General features: G+C 49.2%; 1 protein-coding gene across 1 annotated transcript; it reads left to right on the top strand.

Annotated features, from left to right (window-relative positions):
* Positions 1-2,327: 2,327 nt before the first annotated feature.
* On the top strand, positions 2,328-20,640 carry tpcn2 (two pore segment channel 2). Its single transcript, XM_086286520.1, has 25 exons — positions 2,328-2,809; positions 5,401-5,456; positions 5,627-5,703; positions 8,915-9,092; positions 9,178-9,294; positions 9,403-9,509; positions 10,541-10,613; positions 11,222-11,321; positions 11,417-11,482; positions 11,560-11,624; positions 13,260-13,351; positions 13,450-13,531; positions 14,137-14,226; positions 14,305-14,424; positions 14,563-14,622; positions 15,087-15,215; positions 15,388-15,437; positions 15,614-15,713; positions 17,376-17,447; positions 17,524-17,594; positions 17,687-17,792; positions 18,038-18,120; positions 18,194-18,275; positions 18,744-18,835; positions 18,922-20,640. The coding sequence occupies exons 1-25, from the start codon at positions 2,659-2,661 to the stop codon at positions 18,998-19,000; spliced, it is 2,298 nt and encodes a 765-aa protein (XP_086142646.1). The 5' UTR covers positions 2,328-2,658; the 3' UTR covers positions 19,001-20,640.
* The last annotated feature ends 927 nt before the right edge of the window (positions 20,641-21,567 follow it).

Genomic DNA, 21,567 nt, shown 5'->3' with positions numbered 1-21,567 from the left:
CAGGCTTCTGAAACCCGGCACGTCCTCTTCTGAGCTCTGCCTCAAGAGCTCAGCGTTCGGTTTCTGAGGAGGAACCCGACATCCGGAGGTCGTTTCATCATGACGTGACCTTTCTGTTGTGGTGCTTAAACTCTCACACTCATTAGACTGTGGCGCTTTCATGACATGCTGTTAATCTGTCTTTTGAACTCTGCTATGGTGCAGCAAAGAAGTCTCCATCATGGACTGTACATAAAAGATGGAAGCAAGGCAAAGTCCTCTTTTAACGTCTTAAAACGGGCGTGGCTGAACTGAATGACCACAGATCAGAGACGCACAGTGTTGGGGAGTAACAGAATACATGCACCGCCGTTACGTATTTAAAATACAAAATATGAGTAACTGTATTCTGTTACAGTTACCGTTTAAAAAGGTGGTATTCAGAATACAGTTACTTTGTTGAAATAAATGGATTACACTGCGGTACTTTCCTGTTTCATATTGTCGCAGGTCAGGACTGTTTGGGTTTTGTTTGACAGCTACGTTCTGTTGTTCCAGGCGGCAGCGCTACGGTTGCCATGGTTACAGGGCGACGCTCTCTCTCTCTCTCTGCGACTGTGTGTTTCCTGGGTGAGAGAGCGCCTTTTCGTTGTTGTTGTTGTTGTGCTAACCTAACAGGAAGAATGCTACAAGCATAGCTCTAAAGAATGTAGCATCATGGGTAGTGTAGTCCGTGCTGCAGGGAGAATGGACTGCCCTACACGTTATGTGTCTGTGAGCGAGGAGGGAGAAAAAGGGGAGTGGAAAGGTACGAGTTGTCATCGAGGAAAAACGGGAGCTGGAAGCATGTAAATATAATAATAACCACTGCAGCCAAGAAGAGAGCCTGACGAGCCCAGTTGTAAGTAAGCTATTAAGCCTCGACTGTACACCGTGTTCGTGTTTTCCTCCGAAAACAATAAGTTCCGTTGGAGCAGTCTTTCAACGCCTCTCTCTGTCTCTCACTAGCAAAGTTGACCCAGACAACAAAGTAAAGCTATTTTTCAGCTACGAGCCGACAGGGACCCCGCCGTATTAGTCAGAGGTCCCTTTACTACAGTTCGGAGTCGCGGACCTTCAGTAACAGTAATAAATCACACAGCAATAGTACATTCACGTTGTTGTAAAAAGCATGATAATATATTAAGTAATCCAAAGTATTCAGAATACGTTACTGTCATTGAGTAACGTAACGGAATACGTTACAGAATACATTTTGGGGCATGTATTCTGTATTCTGTAATGGAATACGTTTTAAAAGTAACCTTCCCAACACTGGAGACACAACATGGCCGTGTCCTAAAAATGTATCTCAATGTGTCCATAATTTACTAAATGAATATCACACTGTGTTAAAGAAGCCTTGAAACTACTGAGGGGTGTACTGCAGATGAAGCTGAACAAGGCCAGGCTTCCTCGGTCTGCACTGGAACATCCAAGCCTAAGAGCCCAGCGTAAGAAGTTATCAACTTCCTGTTAAATCTGTTCTTGGCTTCTTTGTGTGGGTCACGTGACTCTTCTACCATCAGAGACGTTATCTGATGATGATGTAATGGTGATTAAAAATCTGTGCGTAAACTTTGCACGGAGATTAAATCTAAAGATTTCTACCCAGAGCAGTGAAAGAGAGCCGAGGCCCACTCCGATGATGAAATCAGTTAATCACCTTTGGGGGAAAATAAATAATGTGACAGGTTTCTTTCATGCACTTAGGTTATCTAAAAATAATCTTGTTTTTCATCTCAGTAGGGCAAAATAAATATGATGAATACAAAGTAAAGATTACTGATATCAGGATTCTGTGTTAGGCCAAAGATGTCAAACTGATTTTACACGTTGGGCCACATACAGCACGCTCTGGTACCGACGTTTAAACACACGTTTAATCCCCGAGATGTCCGAACACGTCTCAGATACACGATGAAGAAATCTGACAGCACGACTCTTTGGGACGAAATAAGAAATCCAACAAATGTGTGGTCAGAGCTGCGATGGTAGAAAACAGAAAATGTCCTTTTGTGTGGAATTAACTGTTTATGTATTACTTCACTAGTAATGCTCATAGTGAGTCTGTGGCAGCAAGAAAAGCTTAATAACCTTTTAAAATACATTTAAAGGTCCAAACTTTTTGGCCCTCCTTCATATTTCCTGAAGCTGTCCGTGGGCCGGGCTGGACTCGAGCTGATTTTGGCCCCTGGGCCTTATTTTTGACACCCCTGGTGTGGCTGATGTAGCTGGATCAGATTAATAATCTCAGAGGTGCAGACTCCAACCAGTTCATCCGTTTGATTTGACCCACATTTAACAGAAACGCCAGTTTTCCCTGATTGTCGCCATCACTATTTACAGTGTTTTCGTGTCTCCGTGTGACGTAACTGTGACGCTCGCGCCCTTTTTCTCCAGGTGAGTTCATCTGTGTGGATTAATGACCTCCACGCGGTAAAGCGAACCTGACTTTCGTTGCTGGCTTCCTGCTCCGGCAGCTCTGAGCACGTGACTCTGTGCTGTGGGTGGAGCTTGACTGGCGCAGGAGGAGGAGGAGGAGGACTTCCTCCCGCACGCTGCGCTGCTTTCTGTTTGAGCGCCTTCTTGTTGTTGTTCTGGAGTTTGGACGGACTCCGACACTCTGATCTGAGCCGGATGGAGACGGACAGCCTGCTGTCCGGCAGCCTGGACGGAGCCTCCGGGGAATATGGCTCCAGGACCGGCTCGGAGCGCGGAGGGGCCCCGGGCGGCAGGAGGATGTCGGACTCGGTGTACGGGGACTCGAGCAGTGTGGACAGGGAGCCAGGTGAGCGGCTTTTACGTTTTCAGGTGTGGCAGTGAGCTGGGAAAAGTTGTCATGTTGTGAGTACCGGGAGTCACCGGATCAGCTGATTTACTCAGGTGAGCGCAGGCAGGTAGTTTTTTAGGCTCAGGTTAAACACGCCCACAGCTGCAGAGTCAGAGCTTCCTCACACAGATGACGTTTCTTTATTATTTTAGTCCAATCTTATTCCCGGCGTTTTGATTCGCAGCGTTACTGACGAGAAAGGAAAGCTCAAAGATTGAAATGCTGTTGTTCCAGATGATGAGCAACACCTGGAACATGTGAAAGTACTTTTTAAAGTACACTGCTGTGCAAAAGTCCTGAGCCACGGCTCTTTTTAAAAGGTGCACAATTGATTGAAACGTGCAGACAAACATATAAGACAGAAACAGAGTTTGAATGTTTCTAAAAAGGGCATATTTGGTGAGAGCAGCTTCATCCTGCAGCTCGTCTCTGTGAGGATCTCCAGGCTGAAGGACGCTCGCAGCTCTCCTTTGGATGTTTCCAGCACCGAGTCAGTAACGCTGAGGTCTGAATGTGGATCAGACCTGGTCCTGTGAGCTTCACTCCAGTCCTTGTGTCATTTTCATTCCTCAGCCTTTCCTCCCGTTTCCCTTCATTAAGAATGGTTTCCTGATAGCCGCCCGTCCACCGAGACAGTCCTGGCGAGGCTTCAGTGAGCAGCAGACGATCAGCTCTCAGCTCCTGTGTTTCTTAAGCACATGCCTCTCGGACACTGTAGATAGATTTTATTAGGCCCCACACTTCTTCTTCTTCTGTCCTCCACGGTGCAGTTTTCTTAAAGTTTTCAGTGTTTAGTGACTTAACAAGTGAATAAAAACATCCCCTTGAAAATGGTCAAGTACAAGGACTGAGGATGAGGATGAGTGAAGAAGCAGCCAGTGTCCAAAGAACGACTTTCAGAAATCTGCAGAGCTGCTTACAGGACCGTCCGGCTCCTTATAAGCAAGAAGTGAGAGGTGGCTCAAGACTTTTGCACAGCACTGCAGGGTTTTATTGGTTCTTGAGGTCAGATTGTGCTGTATGAGTCGGGCACCCCTGGTTGAAAGGCTCAAAGTCTGTCCTGTGTTCCCGTCTGTGGTTAAGTGAATACTGCTGATCGTGTCTGAACGACCAGCCTGTTTCTGAGGTGCAGCTGGACGTGTGCGAGGTCACATGTATCAGATGTACCAGAGAAACTAATGACGTATTTACACAGATCTTTAGTTATTGTAATAATTAGGCAGCATAAGTTTTCACCAGTTATTAACTACTTTGTCTTTTCTCACAATAAGCAATCCTTTGGTTGCTCTGCCTTGCTGGTTAGTCAGTGTTTGGTGACTGTGTGAGTGCTGGAGGGAAACAGGTCGTCAGTGAGTGACTCTGAACTGCGACGTGTTCAAGGAAAACGCAAAAACACCAAAGAAGAAGAGGCTAAATGACTCAGTGGATTCACTGATGGAGGAAGCATCAGACTTTACATTTAAACGCAGATTTGACAGCAAAGCAGTCGGTCTTCCTTTTCCAGAGGGTGGAGTTCTCCGTCAGTGTGACGTGGAGGACGTTTCAGAGGAAACACGCCTGACTCAGTCTCAGCCTCTTTAAACTCAATAAAATCCTCCTCAGGATGGTTTTTCTGAAACCACCACCAAACCTGCAGACACTTCCTGCTTTTATTTTTATTTCACCTCAAATGTTCAAAATATTCTTTTCTTTTCTTTTTCTAGACTCAAATTTATATTTTCATGTTCAAATTACTTCAAATCAAAAACGAAATTTCACAGAAACTTGAAACTGAAATGACTTCAGTGGAGTTTTTTTTTTTTTTTACACCTTGCTGGTGTGTGCGTGTGTGTGTGTGTGTGTGTGTGTGTGTGTGTGTGTGTGTGTGTGTGTGTGTGAGAGAGCGCAACCGTTTAAAGTGTTGTCCTGTCAGTGACACCCACCACAACCACCCCCAGTGACACATTCTGCTGTGATGCATCGATCAGCAGCACTCGGTGTGTGTGTGTGTGTGTGTGTGTGTGTGTGTGTGTGAGTCATCATGTCTGTGTAAGTGCTGGATGGAAAGGTCAGAGTGGTTAAACTTGATCACCTGACAGCTGCTAAACTGTCGTCTCCACATTGCTTCTGAGCTTCTGTCCAAACCTGCACGTTCAGCACACACGTGAGTGAAACGTGTCACAGGTTTGAGTCCAGAGTGACACATTCATCAGATCAGGCCAGAAGCTCCATGCAAACCTGAACCACGTCTGACTGAAGCTCTCACAGGGCTGGACCCTTTGTTTCTGACGATGTTGATTTTTGTCCACAGGAAGTAAAAGTTTCTCTGTGTTGTATTACACATAGACTGTATATAAAAGAAGGACACACAGGCCTTACTGACACCTGTTGGTTTGCGTTGGCACCATGTGTGTTGGTTAAAGGTGCACGTTTTCACTCTGGTATTAAATACGGAGCTCCTGTGCTTCCTGTTGTGGTTCAGCTGCCCCCCCTCAGCCCGGCCGGGCCCCAAACTTTCTCCTTTCTACTCTTCAGGTCGTTGTATTTCACTCTTTTCTCACCATCCACAGGTGACGAGGAACTCTACATCCAACAGGCTGTTGTGTTCATCGAGGACGCCATAAAGGTGAGAGAACAGAACTTTGTCAAATCCTCCACTCTGTCCTCCTCCATGATTCCTGCACTGTGGGAGCTTCTGGAAAGCAACCCTGCAGGAAAACATTGTCCCCACACTTGTAGACAAAATAAAACACCTGTAGATTATTATTTGTACCGAAGTATTCTTCCTGATTACAGTACCGCTCCATCAACCACCGAGTGGATGCAGGCTCCCTCCGCCTGTATCGATGGTACTACTCTGGGATAATCCAGTGGTAAGTAGCTCAAACTCTCCTGGAGTTCAGAGCAACCGCAAAATATTTACATATGGAAATTCTGACCCTTCACCTCTGACCTCTGTCCCTGCTGCATGCAGTCGTGGAGCTCCAGAAATTTACCATTTCAGTTATTTCCACACAGCAAATGCAAACTGAACTTTTCTTATTCAGGTAAGCTGAGACACTCACTGGAAACACCTGTTCAACTACTCGTTAACGCAGTGATCTAATCAGCCAATCACGTGGCACCAACTCAGTGCATTTAGGCGTGTTCGACACGGTGAAGACGACCTGCTGAAGTTCAAACTGAGCATCACAATGATGCAGAGATTAAAGGCGCCACGGACCAGTTTAATGTCAGATAATATTTTCACGGCCTTTAAGATGTGGCGGATAAATGCAACAAAATAAACGACCCGACCGAGACATAAATATATATAATAATAATAAACGCGAATTCACTGTGTAATTGTGTAACTTTATCAGCAGCGTCCTCCTGAAGTGCACCAACAACGTTGAGAGTAACATCCTCCTCTCTGCCCCTTAATGCTCTCTGGTCACTATGGTAACGCATAAATATTTCTTTCAAAATAAGACGCACGACTGCAAAGATCCCGGGAAACCGAGTTAACGATAAAAACCTTGAAAAACATAAATTTCACACCCGAGCCTCAACTCTCGCTGTCCGAGGCCCGGGGGTTGGGGACCGCTGGTTTAAGGCACTTTGAGACGGTGCAGAGTTCACCGAACACACGAGTCCTGCACTGCTTCTGCTGCATCGCCGTGACTGCACGAAACTGAACATGTACACGTGATCTTACGTGTTGGCTACAAGAAGCCCAAATTAAGAGAAGGAGAACAGTCGTAGTGCTCAATTATCCTCTGATATCTATTTATATAGATGATATTTCACAGCAGGTTCACCAGGCCTGGGTCGCTCATTCAAAAACAAGAATTTACACCAAGCAGACGTAACATTATGACCACCTGCCTAATACTGCGTCCGTCCCTCTGACCTGTGAGGCGTGGCCTCCGCTCGACCCCTGCAGGCGTGCTGTGGTATCTGCAGCAGGTCCTGTCAGTCCTGTAAGCTGTGAGGGGGGCCTCGGTGGATCGGACTGTGTGTCCAGCACATCCCGTTCCTTCCCTGGATCACTCTGACAGATCCCGCCCCCCGCAGGCCGGGAACACAGAGCTGCAGGTTTGCAGATGCTCTGACCCAAACTGTCAAACTGGCTCAAAGCGTAACAATCGCACGTTTTTCTTCCTCTAACATCAACTTTGAGGACAAGATGTCCACCTGCTGCCTGATAGACCCCGCCCACCAACAGGTGGGAGGTTGATCTCTTCACCTGTCGGTGCTCAGAATGTGTGATCGGTGTGTTTTTGAACAAAGTCTCTACATGTGTGAAAACTAAAATATCTCTGACACGAAACAGTCGACTTAGATGCTGCATCAGCTTCTCTTCACTTCCTGTTTTTCTGCACTCAGTAACTTTGGCGCCGAGACAAAACAAAGAGAGGCTGAATGAAAAAACATGTTCTGCTCTGTCTGCATTAAAATGACTTTAACAATTATTAACAGAAATAACAGAGTTCCTTTTTGTGCCTTATAACCAGCTGCAGTTCTGCCTACAGTAAAACCTGCTCCTTATTTACAGTGTCCCACGGTGTCCCACAGTGTCACAGACATGTCCCACGCTGTCACAGACATGTCCCATGGTGTCCCACACTGTCACAGACATGTCCCACAGTGTCCCACAGGGTCCCACGGTGTCCCACAGGGTCCCACGGTGTCCCACAGTGTCACAGACGTGTCCCATAGTGTCACAGACGTGTCCCACGCTGTCACAGACATGTCCCACATGTCCCACGCTGTCACAGACGTGTCCCACGCTGTCACAGTTGTGTCCCACGCTGTCACAGTTGTGTCCCACGCTGTCACAGACATGTCCCACGTGTCCCACGTGTCCCACAGTGTCACAGACATGTCCCACACTATCACAGACATGTCCCACAGTGTCCCACAGGGTCCCACGGTGTCCCACGGTGTCACAGACATGTCCCACGCTGTCACAGACATGTCCCACGCTGTCACAGACGTGTCCCACGCTGTCACAGACATGTCCCACGTGTCCCACAGTGTCACAGACATGTCCCACACTATCACAGACATGTCCCACAGTGTCCCACAGGGTCCCACGGTGTCCCACAGTGTCACAGACATGTCCCACGCTGTCACAGACATGTCCCACGCTGTCACAGACGTGTCCCACGCTGTCACAGACATGTCCCACGTGTCCCACAGTGTCACAGACATGTCCCACGCTGTCACAGACATGTCCCACGCTGTCACAGACATGTCCCACGGTGTTCCACAGTGTCCCACGCTGTCACAGACATGTCCGACGGTGTCACAGACATGTCACACAGTGTCCCACGGTGTCCCACAGTGTCACAGACGTGTCCCACGCTGTCACAGACGTGTCCCACGGTGTTCCACAGTGTCCCACGGTGTCCCACAGTGTCACAGACATGTCCCACGCTGTCACAGACATGTCCCACGGTGTCACAGACATGTCACACAGTGTCCCACGGTGTCCCACAGTGTCACAGACATGTCCCGTTGGCTCTGAGTGCCGTGGCTCTTTCCGTGGACGCTGCTTTAAAAATAGCTGGGTCCTATTCTGAGCTGTGAGCGAGAGCGTCGAGACCTCAGATCAATTTTCTGTGAGACGCTTTAAAGAGTCACAGTGACCCCAGCGGGGGGAGGGGGGTTCATGTTTACAGGCGAAGCTGCTACACAACAGAAGTGTTCACCTGTGGTCTCCTTACCAAATGTTAAAATAGAAAGTTAATCCAAAAAAGGGAAAAATGAGTAAATCTCCAAGTGAATGAGGCCGTGTGGGAACCTGAGAACAGCTGCTGCTGATTGGTTAGCAGCCAACAAGCTTTTTATTAAAAGTCATGTTTCTGCTTCTCTCAGCCACAAATGAAGAACTTGTTGCCTGTAGTGCGACAGGCTGAGGATTTTAAAGCATGCTGATCATGCCTGAGGGTGCAGGGTAGGAAGAGCTGAGGATCCGTGTTTGTGCTTTAAAGCTACACTGATGAAAATCTGCAGATGATGTTTAAAGGTCGCCCTGAGAGCGCTCGCGGTGTTTCTGTGGTACGAGTTTAAAGAGCCCTCCTCTCTCTCCGCCTTCAGGGGTTTGGGTCTGACCATTGCGGCGGTGCTGCTGCTGGCCTTCGCGGAGCGCCCGTCCTCCTTCTCCATCTCCTCGGACCCCCGGCATCGCTCTCCAGCCTGGCAGCCTCCCTGCGGCCTCACCGAGAGCATCGAGATGATCTGCCTCATCATCCTCTCTGTAGACGTCGCTGTTAAGGTGAGCGGGGAAAACCCGGGAAAACCCATTAAATCAGAGTAAACGTTCCCATCGATCCGGTTCTGGATGTGTTTTTTTCCCGCAGAGCTATTTGATTGGCTGGGAGGAGTTCGGGAAGAGCAAATGGCTGATTGGCTACACTGTGGTCATTTTGATCTCTGTCATGGACTGGGTGCTGTCCGTCAGCATGGTGTGTGATGAGGTGAGGATCAGTCCAGGTTTGATTTTTCTGCTATACAGAAAGGTCAAAGGTCAGGGGACGTAAACCTGTCAAAATAAAATCCCGGGTTGATGTTCCTTCCTTCTTCAGAAACTGAGGGTGCGGCGGCTCCTGCGGCCGTTCTTCCTCCTGCAGAACTCCTCGCTCATGAAGAAGACGCTGAAGTGCATCAAGAGGACGCTGCCGGAGATCGCCAGGTATCCCAAACCCGTCAGCCTGTTGGGACGTGCTCTGCTGTTCAGGAAGCACAGCTCACCCACATCGTTTGTGTCGTCGCGTTAAATCCAAACGCCAGCGGTGAGATGGAGAGAGTGTGAGCAGATCTCAGTCTCCTCTGACCATCGCAGAATAAATGAAAGATTCAAAGAGGGTTTGTTGCTGAGTGTTAGCTGACTGTCAGGAGTGAACCTCACCTGCTTCACCTGTGCGAGCTCTCGGTCAGACCGCCACAGCTCCTCCTGTGTGGTGAGGTCAGCCGGCACAGAGCGGCACGCTGGTCGGTATTTTCTGTGATCTGTGCTGAAACTAGAATGAAACTCTCACTTGGTTTGTTATTTCTAATTTCACTTCTGACTCGTTGAATAAAAACGCCGCCACAGACATCAGCGCACTCTCACTTCTGTCGCTGCTTCCTCAGCCGGTGGCCGCAGGCTGCCCATCGAGCAAAGCAGCGACTCTAGAACTGATAAATGATTGCTCGCGTTTGGCTTTTTAAACTGTTACAGCTTTATTCTTGAAAACCATAAAACTGCTTCAGGATTTTTGCCTCCATCTTCCTCCTTTGAACAGATTTGGTGCCGTATGATTGGCCCACACAGCTGAGCTGCCCACTGATGATGCTGCTCAGTGGGCACGCAGGGAATCCTCAGTCTCAGACTACGTCTGTTATAATCCTGAAAATAGGATGAATAATCTTCACATGATTAATACTCAGTTTATTATGAGGAAATATTTAAAAGGACGACACTGTGACCACAGGTCAGTGACCGAGACGACGTTTGAATCGAGGCTGATTCACTCTTTAAGAGTCAGAGCATCTCCCAGTATGACGTTTAGTGTCAGCTGGACGATGATGATGATGAGCTTTAATCAGAGTTTAGGAGCAGCTGTGGGTTAAAGGTTAAACATCGTGTGTGTGTGTGTGTGTGTGTGTGTGTGTGTGTGTGTGTGTGTGTGTGTGTGTGTGTGTGTGTGTGTGTGTGTGTGTGTGTGTGTGATGTCTCTGCAGTGTCATCCTGCTGCTGGCTCTCCACCTCTGCCTCTTCACTATGATCGGCATGCTGCTGTTTGCTAAAAATGAGGTGAGTTCAGGTGTTCATGAACACGCCCTGTTAAACTGAACACACTGGCTTTGTACAGACGTGTGTGTGTGTGTGTGTGTGTGTGTGTGTGGACACACAAAGTAGTTTAAATAAAATATGACACTAACCTCACAGCAGCCATAATGCTAACCACATGTGCTCAGGATTTCATATCCGAAAACTGGAGCTCCGCCTTCTTTAATGGTCTGTTAGTACAGTGACCTCACAGCAGCCATGTTATTGGTCACATGATGTCATTAAAATGCTCCAAAAGGCTCCAACAGCACAAACACGATGCAGAGGTCCAGCTCAGGTGAAGCTAGCAGCTTCAGCCGCCTGTGTCACCATCCACCTGCCAGTCAGAGAGGCCACGCCCCTAATAATGCAAAATAAGTTTAAAGAGTTGAGTTACAGAAACGTCCTCCCCCCGTGCAGACACATCCACAGAGACAAACAGTTTGTGTATCAGGCTGTAAACGTGTGTATTTCTGCTGTGAAGTTTTAACATGGGAGTCTATGGGGCCTGACTCCCTGCTGCCTCTGCTGGACGTTAGAGGAACTGCAGGTTTGGTGTCGGCTCATCGCTCCTTGTCTGTGTTTGTGCTCAGGACCCGAAGAAGAACGGCGAGTGGGAGCTACACTTCAGAAACCTGCCGAGCTCCCTGACGTCTCTGCTGGTGCTGCTCACCACAGCCAACAACCCCGATGGTACACGATCGGTCGCGCCACGGTCACGCCACGGTCACGCCACGGCCACAGACAGTTTAATGTTAATGCCATCGTCTTTTTTTGTTGTGTCACAGTGATGATCCCCGCCTACTCCCTAAACAGATGCTACGCCATCTTCTTCGTGGCCTTCAGCGTCATCGGTAAGCAGCCGTTAGTTATGACCCCAGCGTTGAGGTGTTTGACAGTCAGGCTCACAGGAACGTTTGTCGTCCTGCAGGAACCTACTGTCTGATGAACCTACTGACAGCCATCATCTACAACCAGTTCAGGGGATATTTGCTGGTGAGTCACTCACACATGACTGAGCTCTTCCAGTCTTTGCTTCAGGGATTTATTTTGACTCAAGACGCGGCGGCTGCGCCCAGCTGGAAAAGTGGGCGTGTCCACGAGCTGTGATGTAGGTTTTGTGTTGGAAACGGGGAAAAACAAGCCCGGAGTGTGGGAAGTAGTCACGGGGAATGGGCTGAGGGCCACTTCATCCTGTGAGGTAATGCTCTCGTTACGAGAGGCGGCTGGCGTGAGACGCGGACGATCCCACGACCTCAGGCTGCTGACGCCTACGTTTCCCACAATGCACAGCACAGTCTCACTACGGTTTGTCAAGCACTTTTTAATCTGCTGATTCGTGCTCTTGGATTTTGCTTTTTATTCACAGAAAGGTCTCGTTTGTATTGGCGTGTGCCCCGACACCAGACCTCCGCTCGTTTCACACTTCACTCGTGTTTTCTTCCACTGCCTCCTTTCGTGTTCACTCATTCTTTCCTTCTTTGGTTTGTGCAGCGAACGGGACTCGGTAGGTTTGGGTCGGTGGTTCAAACTCAGTTTCAGTGACGACCGCACAGGAAGCGAGAATCGCATCTAGGGCTGCGCAGATCCATCGTTTATTCATTCGTCATGTCGAGTGTGGCTTTAACGGCCTTCACAGGTCTGCATGTGGACCGCTGCACGCCCACAACCACGTCAGGACGTTTGATCTAAACTGTGAAACTTCGTCCAACACCTGGAGATTTGACTTACTCCTCAGCCTGACAGGTTTGCAGTTCTGTTGTCACCCCACCGGGCGGGTGGTGGGCAGGCTGAACACGGGGCCTCAACAATGACGTCTCCTAAAAGCTCTCGGACCAGTTTAGTAATTCTGTGTTGTAGAACTTGTTCTTCTGGATTTGTCCCAGCTGAAGGCTCTGCTGCAGCGGCAGCGCCGACCCACATCAAAACCAGGATTTGTTTTATTGCGAATACGCGGCTCTGTCGTTGCAGGTGCGCCTGTGCAGACCAAAGCTCAAACCTTGATCAGCAAGCCAGACTTAAAAACTCCTGACGCATAACTGTCCTCCTGCTGAAACACATGCATGTCAGCAGCTGACTCTAATGCAGAACAATGCATTGTAACCAGCAGGCCCTGCTGCACGCTGCAGAGCGCCATTCCCCACATCTGTAAGGTGACCTTACAGATGTTTGCAGTTTACATCCTGCAGAATCACGTGTGGGAAACGTGAATGTGCAGCGAGTGAAGAAGCACAGAGTTTTCAAAGTAATCCTGACTCGCTCGCTGCGAGTCACACGTCTGACTCCAGCGTCACACAGAAACCAGCAGGAGGACCATCCCCCTCGCAGCCCGACACGAGGCTCTTGAAACGCCGCTTTTTACAGGTGAGTCAGTACTGCCACCTGCTGGAGGATTAGAGGCGTCTCAGTGGACTTTAAAGCTGCAGCGTTCAGGCCTGTAAGTCACTTCATCGCCCTGCAGAAACAAAGAGTGGCAGAAAAATCCCACAGAAGCTCTCAGACATCCAGGGAAGTCTGCACGTTTGCTTTTTGATACCGAGCGTCCACGTTTGTCTAACACGCTCTGAGCTTTGTGCCGTTAAGCTGCAGCAGAGATCTTCACAAAATCTTTCCGCTGCTGCTTTTGTCCAGATGTCGGTCCAGACGTCATTCCTCAGGAGACGACTCGGGATCCGGGCAGCTTTCCAGGTCCTCACCTGCCAGGGAGCCCGACGGGCTGCTGGGTAAGACTCGCACAAGCCGGCGCAGCTTTTGTCATCGCTTCAGAGGAAACGCTTCAATACGAGGAGTAATCTCACACACACACATGTCTCTGTTTTAGGGAGCGCGCTCGTGTCGACGCTGTGCTGGAGGTGATGTCCAGGGTCAAGATGAAGAGATACTACAGAGCAGCCATCACTACGGTCAGAGCACACACACTCACAGGCAGACACACACTCACAGGCAGACACACACTCACAGGCAGACACACACACACACAGGCAGACACACACACACAGGCAGACACACACACACACACACACACACACACACACACACACACACACACACACACACACACAGGCAGACACACACACTCACAGGCAGACACACACACACACACACACACACACACACACACACACACACACACACACACACACAGGCAGACACACACACTCACAGGCAGACACACACACTCACAGGCAGACACACACACACACAGGCAGACACACACACACTCACAGGAAGTCCGTTCCTTATTTTATGCAGGAGAAGAAGAACCTCCACCTCCTCCTGTCCCAGCTTCCTCCTCTGTCTCACCGACCCTCTGCATGTCTCCTTCACTACATCCACGAACCTCCTCTGAGGTCTTCCTCTCCTCCTCCTGCCAGCAGCTTCATCTTCGTCATCGTTGGGCCGATATATCCCCTCTCCCTCCTCTGCACACGTGCAGACCCTCTCAGCCTGTCTTCAGTTGGACCTCCTGAAAGCCTTTAACATGTCTCCATGTATTCTTCCTCTTCAGGTGGCGCAGCAGTACGAAGACGTCGGCTTCATGGATCGAGAACAATTCACCAAGATTTTTGATGAACTTGATAAAGACTGCATCAAGGAGGTAGAAGCGGGGCCCAGACGTGCTCAGCATTACATCTCAGAGACTGTGTCTGACTGTGTGTGTGTGTGTGTGTTTCAGCACCCTCCTCTGCCTCAGTACAGCTCTCCCACCCTGCAGAAACTCCAGCTGATCTTCAGTCACTACTATCTCATTTTGTTTGGAAACGCTGTGGCTCTGGCCAATGTAGTGTGTATATGTGTAAGTAACACACACACACACACACACACACACACACACACACACACACACACACACACTGAGCGGGTCAGCCTGTTGTAACATCAACTCTGTGTGTGTGTGCGTGTCTGCCTGTGTGTGTGTGTGTGCGTGTTTCAGACTGTCCTGGTGTTGAACTCTGAGAAGTCCACAGCAGAGAGAGACAACTTCGTCTTGGAGGTGAAACAGTCGCACTCACTGTGTGAATGACTTAATGTAAGCGTTGTTAATGACATCATGTGACCAATAATATGGCAGCTGTGAGGTCACTGTACTAACAGACCGCCCATGAAGGCGGAGCTCCAGAAATTCTAGGATTTTATTTTGAAGGTTATTGATTAGCAAGTATCTGCTCAGCTGCAGAGGTCAGACTGTCACAAGGACCTGAAATCTCGTCTCACTGCAGATTGTTTTGGATGCGTGACTGCAGTGAACTCACTGACAGACATTTGCTGCCATCGCTTAAGTCGACTTGTTATTAGCATTAATCTAAAACTGCATTTTTAAGGGACGCTAAGTTAGTATAGTTACAGATACACTGCAGGACTTTCATCACAGGGTCAGAGTTTGGACTTCCTCTCCAAAGGATGAGTTATTCAAACTTCAGCAATGAGCGGATGTGACTCTCCCTGATCTCCCCTCAGATCATCAACCTGTGCTTCATCCTCTACTACCTGTTTGAAATGTGTGTGAAGATCTTTGCGTTCGGCTGGCAGGGCTACCTGTCCTACAGGAACAACATCTTCGACGGCTTCCTCACCGTCCTGTTGTTGGTAAACTCATCTGATTAAAGTTTTCCAGCTTTTTTTAAACACAGTATTTGGCAGTTTGCCGTCTATTCTCCAAATCTATGACATCGCAGTCATTTGATTGGTCAATTTCATTAGTAACGACGCTGTAGGAACCACACTGGGAGGGTAATTTGTGTCCCCTGCTTCCTTTCAGGCCCTGCAGATCACCATTTTTATCACCTACAGGCTTCCGTATTCTCAGTGGTGAGTTCATGTCTGTTTAATTCAGCTTTGTGCCTTTTGTGTGTTTCTGTGGGGGAAGTCCCACTCGAGTCCAGCGAATGAGTGAAAATCATCTCCAGCGGCTCTCTTCATGTGTAACACTCTGATCAAACATATCAAGACACGCGTGTTTTAGAAATGCTGACCTCTGACCGCAGGGAGCCCTCCGCTCACGGCGTGCTGTCGCTGTGGGAGATGATCCGTCTGGTCAACCTGCTGATTGTTTTCCGCTTCCTGCGCATCATCCCGGACATCAAGGTACGATCCCAGATTCAAACACGTCGTCTGTCAGAGTTCGACGAATCATATCCAAACACTGTTTTCACAGTTTCACTTGGAAGGTCGGAGAAAAATATATAAATGCTTTTATGTGTGACAGTCAGGTCATGTTTATGTGTGAGTCAGCGTCAGCAAGAGTCTCGCTGCTTCTTACATCCTTACATCACCTGTTTCACCATCGAGCTTCATCAGCTTTTCAAAAAGTGAGAAAAATCCAGTCCCAGCTGCAAAACGTTGGGACGCTCCCATAAACTCAGGTTTTATTAACAGTGCAACACAGAAAACAGAGAAACTAAGAAAATGATCAGAGCTCATTTTGAATTGGAGGCCGATTTGGAACAAAACCAGTCTGTGCAGCTCCTCAGTCCTCCAGCTCATCGCAGTCCAAGGAGCTCGGAAACAGAAGCGTCCGGACCTCTTTAACTTTCTTAAATACGTTTCTTCACTTCAAAGAGCAGCGATTGGTGGAGAGTCACAGATTTAAGCCCTGTGGGCGTCGCCAAGAGGGCCGTGGACCCCCTGTGGATCCTCTACCTCAGGGGTGGGCAACTCCAGGCCTCGAGTGCCGGTGACCTGCAGGTTTTAGATCTCACCCTGGGTCAACACACCTGGAGAACTTCAAGTTATGTTGAGGAGGTGTTGAGGTCATTTAGCCATCTGAATCAGCTGTGTTGGATCAAGGACGCATCTAAAACCTGCAGGTCACCGGCACTCGAGGCCTGGAGTTGCCCACCCCTGCTCTACCTAATCACACGAGCCAAGGTGTGAAAACGGGTGCAGGTCACAATCAGCCAGGGTTTCAGGTGAAACCTAACCACACCCTATCATGTGACTTAGTGAGGTCACATGGCCCAGGATGCGAGTGGGCGTTGCCACATCTGGGAAGGATCTCAGGCTAGATTTCAGATGGCACACAGTTGGTGTCATTTTGACTCGTGTGAAGAAACGCCAACATATCACTGCCGTGCTTGCTTCCCTTCATTGGCTTCCAGTGCGTTTTACAGTTAAAGTCAAAATCTTTGACGTATAAAGTGCTGGTTGGCCGGACTATTCGTCTGACCTGCTGCAGCTTTACACGCCCTCTAGAGCCCTTCGATCAAGCGATCGCCTGCTCCTTACCTCACATAAGTCTAGGCTGGTTCATAGAGGAGATCGGGCATTTGCGGTTGTGGTTGTACCTCTCCACGTTAGAAAGGCCCGACTGTCACTCTGTTTAAATCGCATCTTAAAACATATTTTTTTACTCTGGCTTTCGAAACTTTTCTCTTAATTTTCTTACCTGTCGTCGTTGTCAATGTCATTGTTTAACTGTTACTCTGTGCAGCACTTTGTCAGCTCCCTGTTATTAAACGTGCTTTATAAATAAATGAAATGAAACCATCTGTCCTCTCTGTCTAACATGTGGACACTGGTGTGAGGACGCCACATGTTGGACAGAGAGGACGGTTCTAAAGAGTGAAAGAAGCGTCCATGTCCGCTGTGAACGCCAGCAGTCTGAGAATCAACAACAGTTTTTAGCGATTTCAAATAATCGTCCTGCGTTCCACACGCGGCAGCTTTAAAACATGAACTTCCTGCACAAAGGAAACAGCAAACGCAGTGACTCCTCCCACTCAGTCTGCACGTTGCTCTGTTCTGCAGCTCATGGCTCTGGTTGCCAGCACGCTGTTGGACCTGGTGAAGAACCTGCGAGCGTTCGCGGGGATCCTGGTGGTGAGTGATGTCAGCGTGGGCGGGTCAGCTGATGTGCTGTGAATCTAAAAGCTGCTGACGTGCTGTTTGCGTGCAGGTGGTGTACTACGTGTTTGCTGTGTTTGGGATCTGGCTCTTCGAGGGCGCCATTAAACCTCCTGACTCCAGGTAAGAAGTCTGTCTGAGCACGCTGACACGTAAACTGGGACGTGTTGATGAATAAATCGTAAAGTTCAGTTTCGTGTCGTTCTGCGTGTCAGTGTGCCGACCAACACCTCCATGGAGAACATCACCTCCAACTTCAGCGTGGCGTGCGGCACCTACGAGCAGCTCGAGTATTGGCCCAACAACTTCGACGACTTTGGCGTGAGTCACACCTGGATGAGTGCAGACGGCCTCTCACCTGAACCTGAGGTTCAGCGTCTCTGTCCTCGGTCAGAGGATTTGCTATCTGACGAGGATGTCTCTGAGGATTCTGGGACTGCATTTCTAGTTTTCTCTGAACTTGTTGTGTTTAAATAAAAACGGTTTTCTTTCAGTGAGCCTGCTCACGGCTCAGTTAGAGGCTCTGGGATTAAAACGTGCTGAAGCATCTGTCCTCCTTCTCTCAGGCTGCCATCATTTTACTCTACGACGTCATGATCGTCAACAACTGGCAGGCCTTCATCGACGCCTACAGCAGATACACCACAGAGTAAGAAACCGGTTTAAGCCCAGCGGCGTAATTATGGTGGTTACTGCCAGGATGATGATGATTTGTTTCCCAGGTGGTCCAAGATCTACTTCGTGTGTTGGTGGCTCATCTCGTCGGTCATGTGGGTCAACTTGTTCGTGGCGCTCATCTTAGAGGTGAGAGACTCGCTCGATGCAGGCGCCCCCTGAACCAGGTGTCAGATACGAAGGTCGGCGGCAGGAAGTGAGAGAGAGCCAGCTGAAAGTGTCAGGGCCACTCGGCGTTCTTCTTAATCAGAAAGAGTCTTTAGGACATCCTGATAATAACAACATTGACGTATATGAGAAGGAATCGGCGGCGTTCCCGACTGTGACACTTCTGTAAGAAAGCTCAGAAATGTTGGACATCCTCGTTTCTTCAGACAGCTCAGGTTACACGGCCGCAGCAGTTTAAATGTTCCTGTTTCGCCTGCAGGAGCTCGTTTTAAACGAGCTTCTCTTCCTGGTGACGATCAGATTGATTCTTTCTAAATGCCTGAGGCCACGTGTCCCGCTGTGATCTGCACAGGCCGCTTGTAAACGTTTGTTCGCGGTTTTCCAGTTTTTTGCTTTGAGGCTCTGACGTGTGTCTTTCTGTCCTAACAGAACTTCATCTACAAGTGGGACCGCAGTCACAGCTGCTCTGTGATGGATGTGGAGAGGATCAGATATGAAACCTCGGTTCAGCTCATATTCAGGTGGGAATTTGTTATTTATTGCATTTCAGTGCTTGACAAACCTGAGTCCACGCTCACTGCCTGCCGTGGGTCCCGTGTCTCTGCAGGGAGCAGATCCAGGAGCCCACAGAGGAGGAGTTGGTGTGCCAGCTGCACCAGCATCCACACTTACAGCTGCAGTGGTGACGGCGGCGCCCTGCGAGGCTCTGCCGCCAGTTCATTTTTAAGTTCCTGTAAAACATTAAATGCAAAACGTCCGCTGAGTCCAGCGGGAATCCCACTTCTGAGTATTTCCAAGTCAAAGCCCTGCAGTCCCGTCCTGTTCTGAGAAACACCTGCGTTCATTTAAATCAAACCGAAATCACAAAAAGCTGCGGCTCGCCTTTAAAAGCTGCCAGAACAAACTGAAGCGTGAGCAGCTGCGGCTTTTAATTGGCCGACCGGAGCGGCGCTGAGCAGAGCTGAAAGCACAGACCCAACGGCAGCGCGAGTCCATCAGATTTGCATGCAGACAAACGGCCAATCAAATCCAAGAACACCGTCTCATCAAACCGGCGCTGTAGCCTCCAGGAGACGCGGGTCTCCGTTCTCTGCAGACTGAAACCACCTGACGGAGTTACGCAGCGCACACATTCAGCTTTACTTCAGACTTTAGTGTGAAATCCTCGCCGACGCGCGCAGGCTCAGGTCAGAGGTCACTTTAGGGAAACACAAACCGCACGTCTGCTCTGCAGCGCTGTTCACTCATCGAGTTCAGGGCGGAGCCAGAGGCTGACACCTTTCACGTGTTAGGATGATGACATCACAGATCACTGCAGGTTGACAAAAGCACGTCTTTCTATTCTTTCTGAGCCAAACATTAGACGGAGACATGTCTCCATCACTGCGAGACGCCGAGCAGATGGTGATGACGTCTGGGCTGATCTCTGCTGTGAGTCCAGCTGTGGAGATGTCAGGACGCCATGTCCCCACGCGTGGACAGAAACATCAGTGCTCGGGTTTTTGTGAAGGTCCAAGTGTCTCAGATCTGTTCTAAGAAAGGAGGGAGACGTCTGCCAAACTGGATACACAGCAGCTACGGGAGCACGTTTATTTACAACCCTCTTAATCTGCACATAGAGACGCGAGCTGCAGGGACCGGCTCGTCCCACAGGTCCGTGTTTCCTGACTGTCTTAGCGATGCGTGTCGTCTGTGGACACTCGCAGCCTGAGCTGCTGAAGCTTTCCTCACTTCCTGCTCTGACCTCGTCATCAGCAGCGACAGACACATCAGAGGAAAATGTTGCAGGTCGGCTGGAGTCACTGGGCGCCTGCAGCTCGGGTTCATCGAGACGTTTAACACAGAAGCGCTGCCGTGTGCACAGGAAGGACATCATGCCCGAGCTGCAGCGTCGTTCTTTAGAGGTTTCCGCTTCGTTCGACTCGTCGGTGCCACGTTTGTGGGGTTTCCCCTCATGTGAAGGACAAATTGTCCAGAAACCAGGAAACACCTGAAAGCAGTGACCTGTCTGAGACTTTGTTTTGTCTGTCAGGAAATAAAAAAGTTGTTTTTCTTGGAACGACACCAGATCTGATCTCTGCTGTGTTTCTGGCCCGAGGCTGAGCGTCGCAGAGTTTTCCCTGAAACCTGACGTCGGACAAACACACGACCGAGCCATGATTTCTGCTGTATGTGGCGTTCAGGGCGTGCCGCGGCTTTAGACGAGCGTGTTCTGAGAGTTTAGTGGTGCAGAGCTGCTACCTCTGAGGGTAAAAAGGGAAAAACTCACTTTTTGTATGAATGTCCCAGAAACAGATTTGAAATAAATATTTTTCTGAAACTCAAAGACGTCTCTCGTGTTTCCGTTCACTCCATCAGCTCGCTGTAGTGTCCAGCTCAATATTTTTATGTCCTCTGAATCTCATGACACTTATTCAGTAATAACAATTATGGTAAAATGGTAAATGGCCTGTATTTATATAGCGCTTTACTAGTCCCTAAGGACCCCAAAGCGCTTTACATATCCAGTCATCCACACATCCACACACACATTCACACACTGGTGATGGCAGCTACATTGTAGCCACAGCCACCCTGGGGCGCACTGACAGAGGCGAGGCTGCCGGACACTGGCGCCACCGGGCCCTCTGACCACCACCAGTAGGCAACGGGTGAAGTGTCTTGCCCAAGGACACAACGACCGAGACTGTCCAAGCCGGGGCTCGAACCGGCAACCTTCCGATTACAAGGCGAACGCCCAACTCTTGAGCCACGATCATTACAATTATTATTGTAATGATCCTGTAAAATGCTCTTTTCTGCATCAGTTTCTGGTGGAAGCGTCTGAACATAGTCAGCATCTACCTGCAGCTTTCCCAACTCTGATGTGTTTCTGTAAACGTCCCCTCCACCCTCTCTGTGAGCTCCACCTGCTCTCACAGAGCTGCATGTAGTAAAACGGGACAAAGAGCCTCTGCTGCAGTTCTGTTGTTATTAAATCTCTTTAATGTTTGCGTATGAACAACGAGGGCTTCAGTCCGCACAGAGACTGAACAACAAATGTGTGGAAGCGATCCGGCCTCGGGTCTCACAGCAGGAGGCAAACCAGAAGTGTTTGCCTCCTGCTGAAGCTCTCAAACATCTGCTCCACACTCAGCAGCTGCCAACTCCACAAAGATCTGCTGCAGGTTTCTGTGGAAGTGTCACAGCAGAAAAACGGAGCAAGATCAGTGAACGAGAAGGACGAACGGAGCTTTAAGAAACAGGAAAAGCC

This window comes from Aulonocara sp. 'chitande type north' Nkhata Bay, linkage group LG1 (genome assembly GCF_057382095.1).
Source record: "Aulonocara sp. 'chitande type north' Nkhata Bay isolate Kocher_YH1m ecotype deep benthic linkage group LG1, A_spYH_male_GT1.1, whole genome shotgun sequence".
Lineage (NCBI taxonomy): Eukaryota > Metazoa > Chordata > Actinopteri > Cichliformes > Cichlidae > Aulonocara > Aulonocara sp. 'chitande type north' Nkhata Bay.
This window is presented reverse-complemented; position numbering and strand designations above follow the sequence as displayed.